Source organism: Elephas maximus, chromosome 4 (assembly GCF_024166365.1).
Source record: "Elephas maximus indicus isolate mEleMax1 chromosome 4, mEleMax1 primary haplotype, whole genome shotgun sequence".
Taxonomy (NCBI): domain Eukaryota; kingdom Metazoa; phylum Chordata; class Mammalia; order Proboscidea; family Elephantidae; genus Elephas; species Elephas maximus.
Window position 1 is genome coordinate 109567657 of NC_064822.1, and position 13731 is coordinate 109581387.

General features: G+C 49.1%; 1 protein-coding gene across 7 annotated transcripts in view; it reads left to right on the forward strand.

Annotated features, from left to right (window-relative positions):
* Nucleotides 1-12233, forward strand: part of HOXC4 (homeobox C4) — a 60902-nt gene extending 48669 nt beyond the window's left edge. For 4 of the 7 annotated variants that reach the window (XM_049883325.1, XM_049883322.1, XM_049883326.1 and 1 more), the window contains 2 exons: nucleotides 8955-10144; nucleotides 10620-12233. In XM_049883325.1, coding sequence (XP_049739282.1) covers nucleotides 9706-10144; nucleotides 10620-10975 — 795 coding nt within the window. In that variant the 5' untranslated portion in view covers nucleotides 8955-9705 and the 3' untranslated portion in view covers nucleotides 10976-12233. Of the gene's footprint in view, nucleotides 1-8483; nucleotides 8790-8954; nucleotides 10145-10619 lie in introns of those variants that run through there. The other 3 variants (XM_049883323.1, XM_049883324.1, XM_049883328.1) reach the window with 3 other exon arrangements.
* Nucleotides 12234-13731: the final 1498 nt, after the last annotated feature.

A 13731-nucleotide genomic window follows, 5' to 3' on the forward strand; every position in this document is an offset into this window, starting at 1 on the left:
TAGCAATTAGGGTCATACTCTCACCCTTCTAGGTAGTGTAAGAAAAGGACTTCTTGGTGATTTTCCCCCTCAAGGTCCCAGATGAAAAAGCCATACAACCTTTCATTTCCTTTTGTTGGCTCAGACCCTGGTCTCCCAACCGCTTCTATGCTTAGAACTAACATGGAAGGCTGACTGAGTTCCTCAGCCTGGGGGTAGATGCCTTGACTCCTGGGGCTCTCCTGTGACCCCTTTCTCCAACTCAAAGTCCCTTCTTGCAGAGGTGGGACTCCAGGTATGTAAGGGAGAGCTCACAGGAGCCATGGGAGAGAGGGGATGGAGCAAGGCACAGAGAAAACACCGTCTAGAGCCCTGTGAGTGGAGGAAGCTCTCTGATATCTGTAACTGGATTTTATTTTAAGCTAGGTGCAGGGGTGTGTGTGAAAGCCTGCAGCCTTTTCACATCTTTCTACGCAGCTCTCTCCAAATAAAATCATATTTTATCTAAATGGTTCCATTTTATAATGTTAATAAGCCCTCCCCTCTAGAAGATACCCCAGCCCCTCAAGGGCCTTCCCCCAACCCCAGCCTTGGGCTGGGGAGTAGAAGGAAAAAGAAGTGAAGAGGCTTCCACCCCCACCTCATTTTGGGCTTCATCAGGCCAGGATGCTTTTGGGGCCCAGACTTCAGGTCTCATATCCATCTCCAGAGAAAAGGTCCCATGTGCTGGAAATGAGGCCATAGATTATAAGAGTTCCTGGACCCTTTTAGTTTGCCCTCATCAATTTCCCAGAGAAGTGTGGGCTGGAACGCCCCATACCCACAAGAGTCAGAGAACTCCCCATTTCTAGAACTCTGTACGAATATACACGTGTCTTTATAGAGAGATGAGCACTCCTCTGAGCAGTATATGTGAAAATATATTTATAGGTCATTCTATGTCTATATAACAGAATGTATGTTTTACACTCCTCTCTACTCCACATTTAAATGCAGATTTATAGGTCTTTAGATTTATAGATCCATAGTGAATAAAACAGTTCTCTGTCAGAATTCCTGTGTGCACGTTACTAATCTTTCTATAGTGGTTGGATGTATATGCTGGGATATATTGGTACAGCTCTCTCTAAACATCTAAATGAATATTTAGATTTTTTCTCTGTTGCAAAGAACTATGCCTGGGTTGCTCAATCTCTATTTCAAAAATTTTATCTAGATTTATTTTAGGGTACTAACCGATAAAATAGCTACATATTGAAGCTACATATTTGGAGATCTTTATAGTCTTTGCAGTTTTGCTGCAAACTTAGATATTTGAACATATGTTTAGAGATGGTTCCATAATGCATGTATCTGTGTGTAGGAGCATAGATCTCCTCTAGAAGGACTTAAACACTGCATCTCTCTGTCTCCCTCTCCATCTCTGTCTCAATGATCTATAAAGATATCAGGTGAATGGGGATGGGGAACAAATATCTTTTAGACGTTTTGCTTATTAAAGCAAATGGTTCCATTGCTATCTCCAAGGCTATTTCCAAGTGTAGTCCAACTGAGTTATCCGCCCCCCCCCCAACAACCCACTCTAGGGACCACAGCCTCCCTCCAGGCTGTCACTGTAACCTGAAGCCCCAGGCCAGGCTCCCCAAACAGTGGCATTTTCCAAGCTAGCCACCTATTTCAAAAAGAAAACGGAGCAAAGAAAGGCGAGAGTCCTCCAGCCAGCTCCTCTTGGCTCCCAGGGTGGAGGGGCATGTAGGCCTCCCTCTGCCAAAATTGGGCCTTTGAAATTTAGGGAAAGGGGCACTGAAGTCCCCAACTGTCTTTTGTAGGGTGCCCAAATTGAGCCAGGGTCATTACATGACCCGAAGGTGCCCCTGCTCCAATTGGCCATGGTGCCCAGGGCCCAGTTAAGCTGGCCGCCTCACTCCCGAGCTCTTATCAGCCGGGATTGATGCCTCCGTGGCTCCTGTATATCATTTCCAAGATTTTTTCTGTCCAACTCCTCGGCTCCTTTGGCTTCCACAGCTTTGACTAATGATTGTTACAGATGCCAACGTCTTCAGAATCGTAATAGCCAGCCAGGCAAGCGGACTCTTATTTACCCCACAACATTGCTGTCTGGGGAAGGGGGGGTGACAGGAGTTGGGGTGTTGTAGGTCGGGGGACAGGAAGGTTTAACCAACTCAAGTTTTGCCGAACTTCTTTCCCAGTGGGAAAGACATTCCCCAAGCCCCTCCACTCCGTGAGGAAAACAATATAATCATAAAATACTACTAATAGCAACTCATCGCTGCCTTGTTGGAAAGCATCAAAGAACGGAACAGGACGTGGGAGAAAGAGCAGAGAAGTGTTTATTAGTTGTAAGTAGATGAGAGATTCAGTGGAAAACCAGCGGCTTGGGGATGAAAAAGAGTTTCTTCTTCAGGAAGAGATATAAGGGAAAGAGGTCAGCTAAGGTGGGAGAAAGGGCTTCTTTTCTTTATTTCATGTTATCCCCTTCCTCTCCCCACCCCAAATCAACTCCTCTCATAAAATAAAATTCCTCCCCTCTTTCCTTTCCTTCACCTCACCTTCAGTCCCTCCGATGTAGGGGCTAAACAGCGTGTTCCTGGACGTAGGTGTCCGCAGCTGCCCCAGGAAACTCTCCCCGTGCCGGCTGGGGCCGTCAGGGAGCCTCTGTCTGCAGCTGTCGACAGAAAATCAGATCCGACTGTCCACTGCGGATTGGGGGCCTCGGTCAGGACCGCTACCTCTGCGGTCCCATCCGCGCTTAGCCGGGAAAATTGTGACCGAATCTGCTCTTCCAGGCGTTTCTCACCCGCCTGCACGGAGCCCGTGTCTTTTGGGGGAAGGGACTTGAGTTTCCCGCCGAGCCAGGGGCCAGGCGTCTTGCTTCCGGGTCTCAATCCAGACCTTCTTACGCACACCTCATTCGGGGAAGAGAAAAATGCAAAAACGCAGAGAGCCCACCTCCAAGCCCAGGCAAGGAGTGATAACCCAAACACGGAGCATTTTTCTATCAGAGAATAATGGAGCACGACTTAATTTAGAAAGGCGAATGGGCAGGACCACAGTATCCTAGCCCCGCGTGGTGAGGCGGCTGCAGACCTGGCCGCGCAGAATACCGTGGAAGGACCATTTTGTTGGAGTGTAGGGTGAGGCAGCAGCCCGAGACCCCAGACCGAAGCCGCACAATGCGCTCTGGCCGCCCAAAGGGCGGCCTCTAAGTTGCAGCCCGTCAGGAGGACTCGGAAATGCAAAAAGGGAGCCGAAAGATTTAAACCGTCGGAGACAGAGGTGTCCAGACGCGGCCAAAATGAAAATCAATCACGTAATTAAAACGAGGAGGGGGTGAGGCCCAAGACTCGGGGTCCCAGGTTCAGAGCTGGCGGCCAAGGTGCGGGGCGAAGCGGGCGAGCGGCCCGGGCATGGGGCTCGCTCACCGCGGCCGGGAGCGCGAGTAAGGGCTGCGGGGAAGTTTATAACAGATCGCTACTGATTCCCGCTTGGCTGGGAAGAGCAGGCTATGTGCCCTCTCCCAGGCCTGGTCCTCAAGCCTCTGATAGCCCCTTTTGGGGCTCTTCCCTTTTTATGGGGTTGTGGCGCGCAATTGAGTACTGCTCCCCAGATCCTAATGGTGCCACGGATTTGCCAGGCAAGTTTGTTTGATAGTCCAGGTGGCTCCAAGATGCTGCCTCCCCAGGTTTCAGGGGATGAAGGGAAATGGCACCCCAATTTCAGACATTTACATATTTCCGTTGGTCTTGATTTCTCCAACCCCGGATTTAAGGCATGTCTTTGGAATGGCTGTGATGGGTGGGCCCGAGGCTTTTGGGAGGTTATTAAAGGGGGATCTTGGGCAGAGCGATCTGGACCTCTTTGGGCAGGGAAGGGAATGAACAGTTCCTGGAAGAAGAGAAAGTAAGGCACACAAGGAGCTCTGTTTTGCAAGGGGAAGTTGTTCTTGTTATTATTGAGGTTAATAATGGCAATGATCTGGTATGGCTGGGTCAGCTCAGAGAGAGACCAAGAGGCACTCTGTATACTCCTTGCTTACTATGGTTTCTCTGGAGAAGCCAGCTGCTCCCCAGCTTGGCTGTGGTTGGGAAGAATAAACTAAAGAACTCCCTCCCTTTCCAGGCCCTTTCTTCTCCCACTCCTTGAGAACTCCAGAAAAAGGACAACCTTATAAAATCTCCATCACCCCCATCATTTTCCTCTGCTTTCTCCAGTTCACTAAAATACACTTTTCTGGGGGCATTCGGCTTTCCCAGAGAGCACTTCTTATAAAGGAGCAAAGTTCCACAAGCCGTCACCCTTCAAATCCCTATGAAGTCTATCTCAGACCCTGGAAGGGACTCAGGACTTCCTTACCTGCTCTGTGGAATTCTCCATCTATCCTCTGCCTTTCCCCTCTGCCTTCCTTGGTCCTGGACACCCAGAGGCTGGGAAGAGGTTAGGGCACTTTGAGATGCCCTCATCAAACTGGAAAGGGTTGCCAGCTTCCTATCACCTCATCCGTCTCCTTAACTCTGGGGCACCAGCCCACGGAGCCCTCCATAAACTGCCCTAAGGTCAGCCTAATTCCTAGATCTTCCAAAACCATTTAGTCTCCCTTAAAAGTAAAAGTCCTTTGCCCTCTAACAGGAAAGATCATTTTGCAAACCTCCAGTGACGCAAGCTCCTACATCCAAAAGTCACATTTTTCAACAACAATATTCCTAATAAGAATTAAAGCTTGCATCAAAGGGAGAAAGGGACAACCCAGCCCAAGTTTTAAAGGGGGTATAATCCAGCAGCCTTGGATAGGGGTGGGGTTAAGTGAGGCCGGGATGAGCAAGAAAGGGGATGGAGGAACCCAACCTCTAACTAACAATTTCTCCAGCATAAAAATGAAACATCAAATTCGTTAGCCCAGGGCCTTCATTTTTCCCCTTCCACATTATAACTAGTTATTGAACTCTCTGGAAGATCTAAAGGCCATTTGCGAAGAGACAAATTTCAATGGAGTTTCCCCATCAATAACCCCATGGCAGTGACCTATTGGAACAAGTCAAACACCCGAGGTGAAATGCAGGTCACTCTGTCTAACCAATATTAAAATGTGGCCACTTTTTTAAAAGCCACTTTAAACGAGATTTGAGAAAAATTGAATTCCAAAGAAGGCAAGGCAAGGCGGGGGAAATTCACGAGAGGACCTTGCCTATGGTCTCTGAACAAACAAGAGAAATTCATCTTTAATATTTTAAGGGGGGCAAATTAACATTCTATGATTGCTTTTTTTGAGACTATAAGCAATTCCAGGAGAAAAAAAGGTTGAGTATTTTCTGGTGACAGTCTGGGTTATTAAAATCATTTTAGACCAATTCATTACTTTTACTGACAAGAGATTTAAGAAAAAATCAATTAAGCATTTGCATATTCTTTTGCATACATTAGCCCTGCCTGCTGGCATTAGAAAGGGACAAATAACACACACACACACATGCACAGAAAAAAAATGGTTAAAAGTCTTGTTTTAGTTGAGATTTTCAAGTTGGTAACAGAAAAAGATAAAAATGAAATTAATTGCTTGGTAGCATACCATGTAAAAGTGAATTACTTGAGGGAGAGGGAAGAGAAATGTTGCAATTTTTAATTCCTAAAAAAGCAAACAAAACAAAAAAACCAACAACAACAACTATAAAAACCCCTGCGCTTCCGAGACAGGGAAAAGAATGACCCTCATTTTCCTTCTCCTTGCCCTACGAGTCCTAAATTGGTTCTCCCATTCCTTTTTCTCCCTAGGAAAATCCAGGGAGTCTAAGAGGTGAGGTTTTAGCAGGGCTCAGAATCTGTGGAGTTGCTGAGATCTCTCAGCCGGCAGCTTGTTACTGGGGAGGGGAGGAATATGGGTTATCCAACGGTCAGTATGGTAATCCGGGCACAATAAGGCCTTGCACACAATGGACACATATTTTTCTTCAGCGGTGTCAGAAGGGAAGCGCTTTGTACTGAAACATGTTTCCGAAAGAGAAACCAGATAGAGATTCAGAAAGGAGATTGAGTGGGGCAGTGGGGGCTGGGGAGGGGGAGGCCAGTGTGGAGAATGTTTGGATGCTGGCAAAAGGTGGTCAGAAAAAATAAAAATAAAATTGGGGCAGAGCTAGGTAGAGGCAGAGCAGAGGTGGTGGAGGTCCATGGGCTGGCAAGGCGGGAGGCAAGAGAGCAAAGCACAAAAGAAGACAGGACCAGATATGAGGATTCGTCACAGGCAAGGGTTGCTTTGGAAACCCCCATCCCAGTTAAGCTAACATGAAGTGCAGATGCCCTCTGAAAAGGTTTTGTTTCTGTGCTTGTAATAATGTTCAGGTAAAAATGTTTACATATATGTGCATGGCAGGGTATTGCTTGCTATTTTATCTTTGTGATGGGTGACCTCTTTGCTATTAAGCTGTATAGGATCCCCAAAGAGTCTTTTGTAATGTTGTAAATAAATCAGGGCACATTTGGGGTAATCTCCTAGATCTCACTTTCTAGATATGCGTGTTGAATCAGCTGTGCAAACCTGGAATGAGAACTCCACATGTTTATGGCTGCATAAGGAGGCATTTAATATATTAATAAATATTAATAGTATATATGCATATATATGTGTGTTAACCATAATAACCAGAGACAGACTTGACGTTCAGTTGGAGTCTCCCTCTGTGTCTGCTCACATATACTGGTAAGAAGTAGGTTTTCTGCTCCGGAGCCTTCAACCCACCTGCAGGAGCTCAGAAACCTAGGGGAGGGAGTATACAATGGGCAATGCCTTGGGATAGACTCCCTAACAAGCCGGAGAGGGTGAGGAAATTGAAGAAAATGGGGTTGAGGCAGTGGCAGGGCCGGCAGAGGTAGGCATGAGGGCTGGGAGGAGGGAAGTCGGGCTGAAAGCTCACCTGTCCAGATGGGAAAAAGAATGTTCCCAGCTGGGATCGGGCGGGGCAGCCAGCATCCGGGTGCAGGCCCCAGAAGGGAGATTGAGGGTGGGGTGGGGTGGGGTGGGGAGGCTTCTCCCCCTTCCTCAACCCTCCCCCTACCCTACCTGAGCTCTACTGGAGTTTCGGCCCTCTCCATGGAGCTGCTAATCAGACTTTCTATGTAGTTCAGTTCAGGACTCAGCATTGGTTTTCCTTTGCCCTCTTCCAGAAAGCTATAATTAACCCACCCCCCGACCAACATTTACTAAAAAATATAAAACAAACAGAAACAATCCTCACACAACTCCAGCCCACTACCAAACCAGCAGCCTCCCCCTATTCACTCACAGTCTCAATTTCCTCTTCCATCCAAAACCCAGCCGGTCCTCACACGCAGAGGGGCCTGACAGGAGCGGACGGGGGTCTCAACTAACTTGGGAAATTTACGAGTCTCCCCTAAAAGAGGTCTCCAGTGAACTCCACTTCCCTCACCCAGCCTGTGGCAGTGGGGGCAGGGCGCTGTCCTCTCGGGAAGAGGGTATCCAGTGACCCCCCAAGCACCGACTCCTCCCAAACTGAGCACCCGCCGGTGAGCCTGCAGTGGTGGTGGGGGTCTGAAGCTTAGGAGGCGGGAAGGCGGCGAGGGGCCCACGCGAAGAATCGACCCCTTTCGGCGTTGCCTGTGGCCCAGCTTCCAGCTTCCCTCCCATTCAGTCCACAGGGCGAACCCTAATTTGGAAGTGGGGACCCTTTCCCACATGCCAAAGCTGGTGAGAGAAGGGCTGGGAGTCTCTCGCCTTCAGTCTTTTCCGCTCACAAGGGCTTTATTATTATTTTTTCCCTTTCCCCTCCTCATTCCCTTAATTGCAGATGTTCTAATTAAACCCTCAAATAGTTGTTATGCTGTTTTAAAAGGTACTTATTCAAGTGTCAACCAGGCTAGGCTGGGAGGAGGCAGCGTAGGGCGGCGAATTAAAGGTAGATTGACTAATCACGGCTGCGATCATAATAATAAAATCAGAGGGGAAAAAAATCACATTACGACTTTTCGTGGAAAGGAGGGAGCAGGCAGCCAGCGGCCGCCAGTCCTGCGCCGCCGCCGACACAAAGAGTGCCGGCGATTCCGCGAGACTGATTTATGACGTTTTACAGCCCTATAAAAGCTGTAGCGACGAGGCAAGCGCTCCTACCACCGCTGGCAGATTTAGTCTAATAAATAAAACATAAACAGTTAACTTTATGTGTCACTTTTATTGTTATCAAGTAAAATATAGCTGAGCCCCGGCAAGCTATGATTTTAAACTATAATTGTTATCAAGTACAACAAGGGGACTCGGCTCCCTCCCTGGGCTCTCCCCTCCTCTCCCCCCCCAACTCTGAGTTATGGACGACCAGTTAATTGGAATTGGCGGCGTGACTGGCCACCCCTAGCCAGAGAGAGTTTGGGGAGCAGCCCTTCCTTTGCCCCCACCCACCTCCACCGCCCTGCCACCCCCACCGCCCTGCCACCCCCACCCCCAATCAGGTATTCCTGTGGATGTAGGGGGGGGGTGGGTGAGAATGAACTGGACACCCACAAGTCCTGCTGTCCTCCCCATCTTGCTCAGCTCACCCCTCAGCTTTTGGAAGGCAGCCTGGAGCTGGCCCTTGGGGATGCCTGTTTACATGTAAACACACGTGTTACATGGATACACTTCCTGGCTGGAAGCAGCCTCTGCACACTCAGGCCTCCCTCCTAGCCAGATCTGCACTCTGTAGGGATGGAAAGAGAAGAGCTCTCAGGGCCTTGGCTGGACACTATCAAAGGGCACTGACTCCTGGCAGGGAACTCTCCTCCTCTCAGCTCCTAAGGAGCCAGCCTTGGAGGTAGTTGTCAGAAAGCAGCAGGAGGGTGGGATTGGAGAGAGGAGACCTGAGCCAGGTCAGAAGAGATCCTCTGCTCTGGGCTGGGGCAGGGAGGGTCAGTGGGTAATACGGGAGGGCAAGGCTTCTGAGCTCTGCTTTTGCCAACCACTTCCTGTCTCTCTTCAGCGGGGGCTCAAGCCCCAGACCTCCAGACATGACGTCAGAATCATTTGCATCGGCTGCCTCTACCTGTTCGGTCCAGCTGGGACCCTGCCTCACCATCCCCAAGGCCAGAGGGTTGGGTGAGTGTGTATGGGAGAGGAGGGCTGGACTCTGGTATCCTTGGATGGGTGGCACCCCAGGCTCTCCAGCCTCTTGGCTCAGCCTGGGCCCCTCCCCATCCAACCTCCACTCCAGTCCTCACACAACTTCCTCTTCCTGCAAAAGAGGGGCGCTGCCCGGTGACCTACACAGACTGAGACAAGATCGCCATGAATGGAGACCTCTGGAAAAGCTCAGAAGCCGAGGCCCACGGGGCCCACTGGAGCCCCGAAGGGAGACCCTGGGCGGGGGCTGAATCACGGCCTCCCGACAGCCTCCCAGTGCCTAGGCTTTGAAGGGGATCTGGGGGCTTCCCACCCCGTCTGCAGGGAAGGGTTGTCAGTCTGGCAAGGTGTGTACTGGGGACACCCCAGCCCCTGCCAGCTAACCCCACATCACCCCCCACCCAACACCACCACCACCACACACACAAAAAAATTGGATACATTTTGAATAAAGCGATTCGGTTCCTTATCCGGGGACTGGGTTGCTCCGTGTGATTGGCCGGCGGAGTCACATGGTGAAAGTAACTTTACAGGGTCGCTAGCTAGTAGGAGGGCTTTATGGAGCAGAAAAACGACAAAGCGAGAAAAATTATTTTCCACTCCAGAAATTAATGATCATGAGCTCGTATTTGATGGACTCTAACTACATCGATCCGAAATTTCCTCCATGCGAAGAATATTCGCAAAATAGCTACATCCCTGAACACAGTCCGGAATATTACGGCCGGACCAGGGAATCGGGATTCCAGCATCACCACCAGGAGCTGTACCCACCACCGCCTCCGCGCCCTAGCTACCCTGAGCGCCAGTATAGCTGCACCAGTCTCCAGGGGCCAGGCAATTCGCGAGGCCACGGGCCGGCCCAAGCGGGCCACCACCACCCCGAGAAATCGCAGCCGCTCTGCGAGCCGGCGCCTCTCTCAGGCGCCTCCGCCTCCCCGTCCCCAGCCCCGCCAGCCTGCAGCCAGCCAGCCCCCGACCATCCCTCCAGCGCCGCCAGCAAGCAACCCATAGTCTACCCATGGATGAAAAAAATCCACGTTAGCACGGGTAGGCAACTTTGCTTTTTGCTCTCCCCCTCCCTTTCCTGTTCCCCAGCGCTCCCCACCCTTCCCGGCCCCCTCTGGCCCCTGTCCTCCTTTCTCTCCTTCCCCCTCTCTATCCAGGAGCGACTCTGGGTTAGCACAATTGAACTGGATTTACGAGCGAGAATGGGTAATTACATCCCCCATAAATTTTATGGCTTAGCTACTCTGGGCAGTCCAAGCCATGTGCTACGATCTGTTATGTATGTGTGAAAACTATGCTCGCTTTCTAAGGGCGCATAAATAATTCAGTGTCGTTACAATGAGGATTCCCCTCTTATTACACTACAAAGTCTCTAGCTTCCTTCAACTTCTTTATAACCCATTTAGCTTGATGACTTTATTTCCACCACCCCCTCCTCCTGCTCCTCAGAGCTGAGGACGGGGGGCTGCTGCCTCTGAACCCCACTATTTGCTTTTCCCCTCCCCCTCCTCCCCAGTGAACCCCAATTATAACGGAGGGGAACCCAAGCGTTCGAGGACAGCCTACACTCGCCAGCAAGTCCTGGAATTAGAGAAAGAGTTTCATTACAACCGCTACCTGACCCGGAGGAGAAGGATCGAGATCGCCCACTCGCTGTGCCTCTCTGAGAGGCAGATCAAAATCTGGTTCCAAAACCGTCGCATGAAATGGAAGAAGGACCACCGACTCCCCAACACCAAAGTCAGGTCAGCGCCCCCGGCCGGCGCTGCGCCCAGCACCCTCTCGGCAGCCACCGCGGGCACTTCTGAAGACCACTCCCAGAGCGCCACGCCGCCGGAGCAGCACCGGGCAGAGGACATTACCAGGTTATAAAACATAACTCACACCCCCTGCCCCCACCCCGCGCCCCAACCCTTCCCTCGCACACAAATTGACTCTTATTTATAGAATTTAATATATATATATATATTTTGGTTCTTTTCTCTCTTCCTCCCACCTTGTCCCTTGTCAATTCCAAACAGATAAACAAACAAGCCCCCTGCCCTTCTCTCCCTTCCACTGTTAAGGGCCCTTTTAAGCATGTGATGTTGTCTTAGCATGGTACTTACTGGTTTGTTTTTTTTTTCAAGGCTGTTTGGGGGGTTATTTATTTTTTAAGAAAAACTGCAAAAATTATATATTGCAAGGTGCGATGGTCTGGTTTGGGTGAATTTCAGGGGAAGAGAGGAAAAGAAAAAAGGAAAGAGAGAGATTTTTAAGCCAATTCTCATCCTTCTTCTCCTCCTCCTCCTCCTCCTTTCGCCCTCTTTCCTTAGGCCTTTTGCATTGAAAATGCACCAGAGGAGGTTAGTGAGGGGGAAGTCATTTTAAGGAGAACAAAGCTATGAAGTTCTTTTGTATCATTGTTGGGGGGGGTGGGAGGAGAGGGGGGAAAGACAACAGACAAAGCTAAATGCATCTGGAGAGCCTCTCAGAGCTGTTCAGTTTGAGGAGCCAAAAGAAAATCAAAATGAACTTTCAGTTCAGAGAGGCAGTCTATAGGTAGAGTTCCCCTGCCCCCCACCCCACCATCGTGGTTATTGTGTTTTTGGACTGAATTTACTTGATTATTGTAAAACTTGCAATAAAGAATTTTAGTGTCAATGTGAAATGCCCCGTGATCAATAATAAACCAGTGGATGTGAATTAGTTTTACGTCAATGTCTGATGGTTTCTTTTTATCCCCCTCCTCCTTCTGGCCTGGCTTAACATCCCACCTTCTCTCTAGTTGCCTAAGTTTACTCCAAGCAAACACACAAATCTTAGCTCGCAACTCCGGTTTGCCAATGTCTTTAGAAGAACCAGCAAGGGGGTTGGCGTAGGGGACCCTCAGAAGAGGGACATGGAAGATTAGGACTGATTTCTCCTGTCCTCTTCCTTCTGGGTCTGCAAAGACCCTCCTGGGGTACTTATAGTAAAGCTGGGGTGAGGGGGTGTCATATTTTCTGTAGTTAGGCACAATCCCTTCTTTTTGTCTATTTCCCTCCCCTTCCATCTCCCTTCCTTCTGCTGAGCAGGCCTGCCTAATTTCCAGACAAGAAGGCAAGTTTAGAGAGTGGGAGGGAGAAAAGCTTTCACCTTTTGGGGGGTCTTTGGGGGTGAAGAATGAAGGGAGATGGCCCCTCAACATGCAAGTTCTCCTTAAAAGAAGAAAAAGGTTTTGAGCTGGTGATTCTGAGGCAGCAAAGTGACCTGTCAGGATGGCTTCTCTGTTTGTTTAGACTTGGAGAGAAGGGTGAAGTGGAGGCCAGAGGCCTGGGAGGCCCCCTTGCATGGGAAGGCCTCAAAGCCTGGTGCTGGGAGATAATGTAGCACTTTTATTTTCACCCCTAACTTTTATCGTAATCTGCCAGGTGTTGAGAAGAAACTAGAGGAGAGCCTGGGACTATCCCTTCGTCCCCTGACCTCACAGGTCCCAACGGGGTTTGCAGATAGCCTGAACAAGGCCCTTTGGCTGTAAAAATATATATATATATTGTTTCCTTGGGGCTAAAAAAAACTGACCTGGAGTACCTAAATAATTAATTCAAGCCAAATACTCCCAAATCATTCTGGTCCTGAAGACCAGGCCCTAAGGAAGGCCTGCCCAAAATTTTGCTTGTGGGGAAAAGGGAGGGAAGTCCAGTGAACTTCCTTTCAGGCAATTTATCAAATTTCAGGATAGAGGAATATCAGAAATAGAAGAGAGAGGGAGAGGAGATCTGAGATGTGTAGGGGAGCCAGGAATACCCCTTTGCTCATCCCCAAATTCTGGAAGCTAAGGCAACAAAGAGCAAGACCAAGTTGTGAAAATCTCTTTAGTGTGCTTTGTGTTTGTTTCCTCTTGAAATCACTTGCTGGCTGATACTTGGAGTGGAGAGAGAGAGAGAGAGAGTGTGTGTGTGTGTGTGTGTGTGTTAGGGGAATTTGCTTGGTCCTCTAGGTCTACTTTCTTCTCCCTCAATGGTGCCCTGGAGACAGCAAAACATGCTGCCTACAGTGCGAGGAAGCAGGGCCAACAATTATCTGGAGTTATTTCATGTAATCAAGTGAATTAGGGGCCAAAGCTGATTGTAGCCCCTATCATTTTGAGGCAATTGACTTTGGGGCAGGAAAGGGGAGGTGGGGCTATCCAGCTATGTTTGAGGAAAGGAAGGGAAGGTCTGAGGGGTGAATGGGGATGTCTTTTCAAGTCTGTAAGGAAGCTGAAATGGAAAGGAGAAAAAAAAAAAAAAAAGGAAGCTAGGATCGATAGTCCTTTCCTAAGTTTGTTCCTTTGGCTTTGGGGAGTTTATCTCCCTTTTCCCTCAAAGTGGAAGAGACAAGAGCAAAGAAGGGGAAATCATTTCACTTTATTTCTTCAGTTTTTGCCTGAACTTGCTGAAGGGACACTCTTTAGCTCAGAAAAAGCAGCATAAAAGCACGGAGACATTTTATTTCCCCTTCTTTATGAGTCTCTATTTCTTGGTCTTCTTCTCTCTCTCACAACACAGTCATTCTCTATGTCTCCTTTCCCTCTTCATCTAAAAAGGGGAAATATCAGAAATCTATGAAGTTTTGACAAATGAAACAAAACTAAAACCCCTTACATTTAAGTTTTAAATATCTTG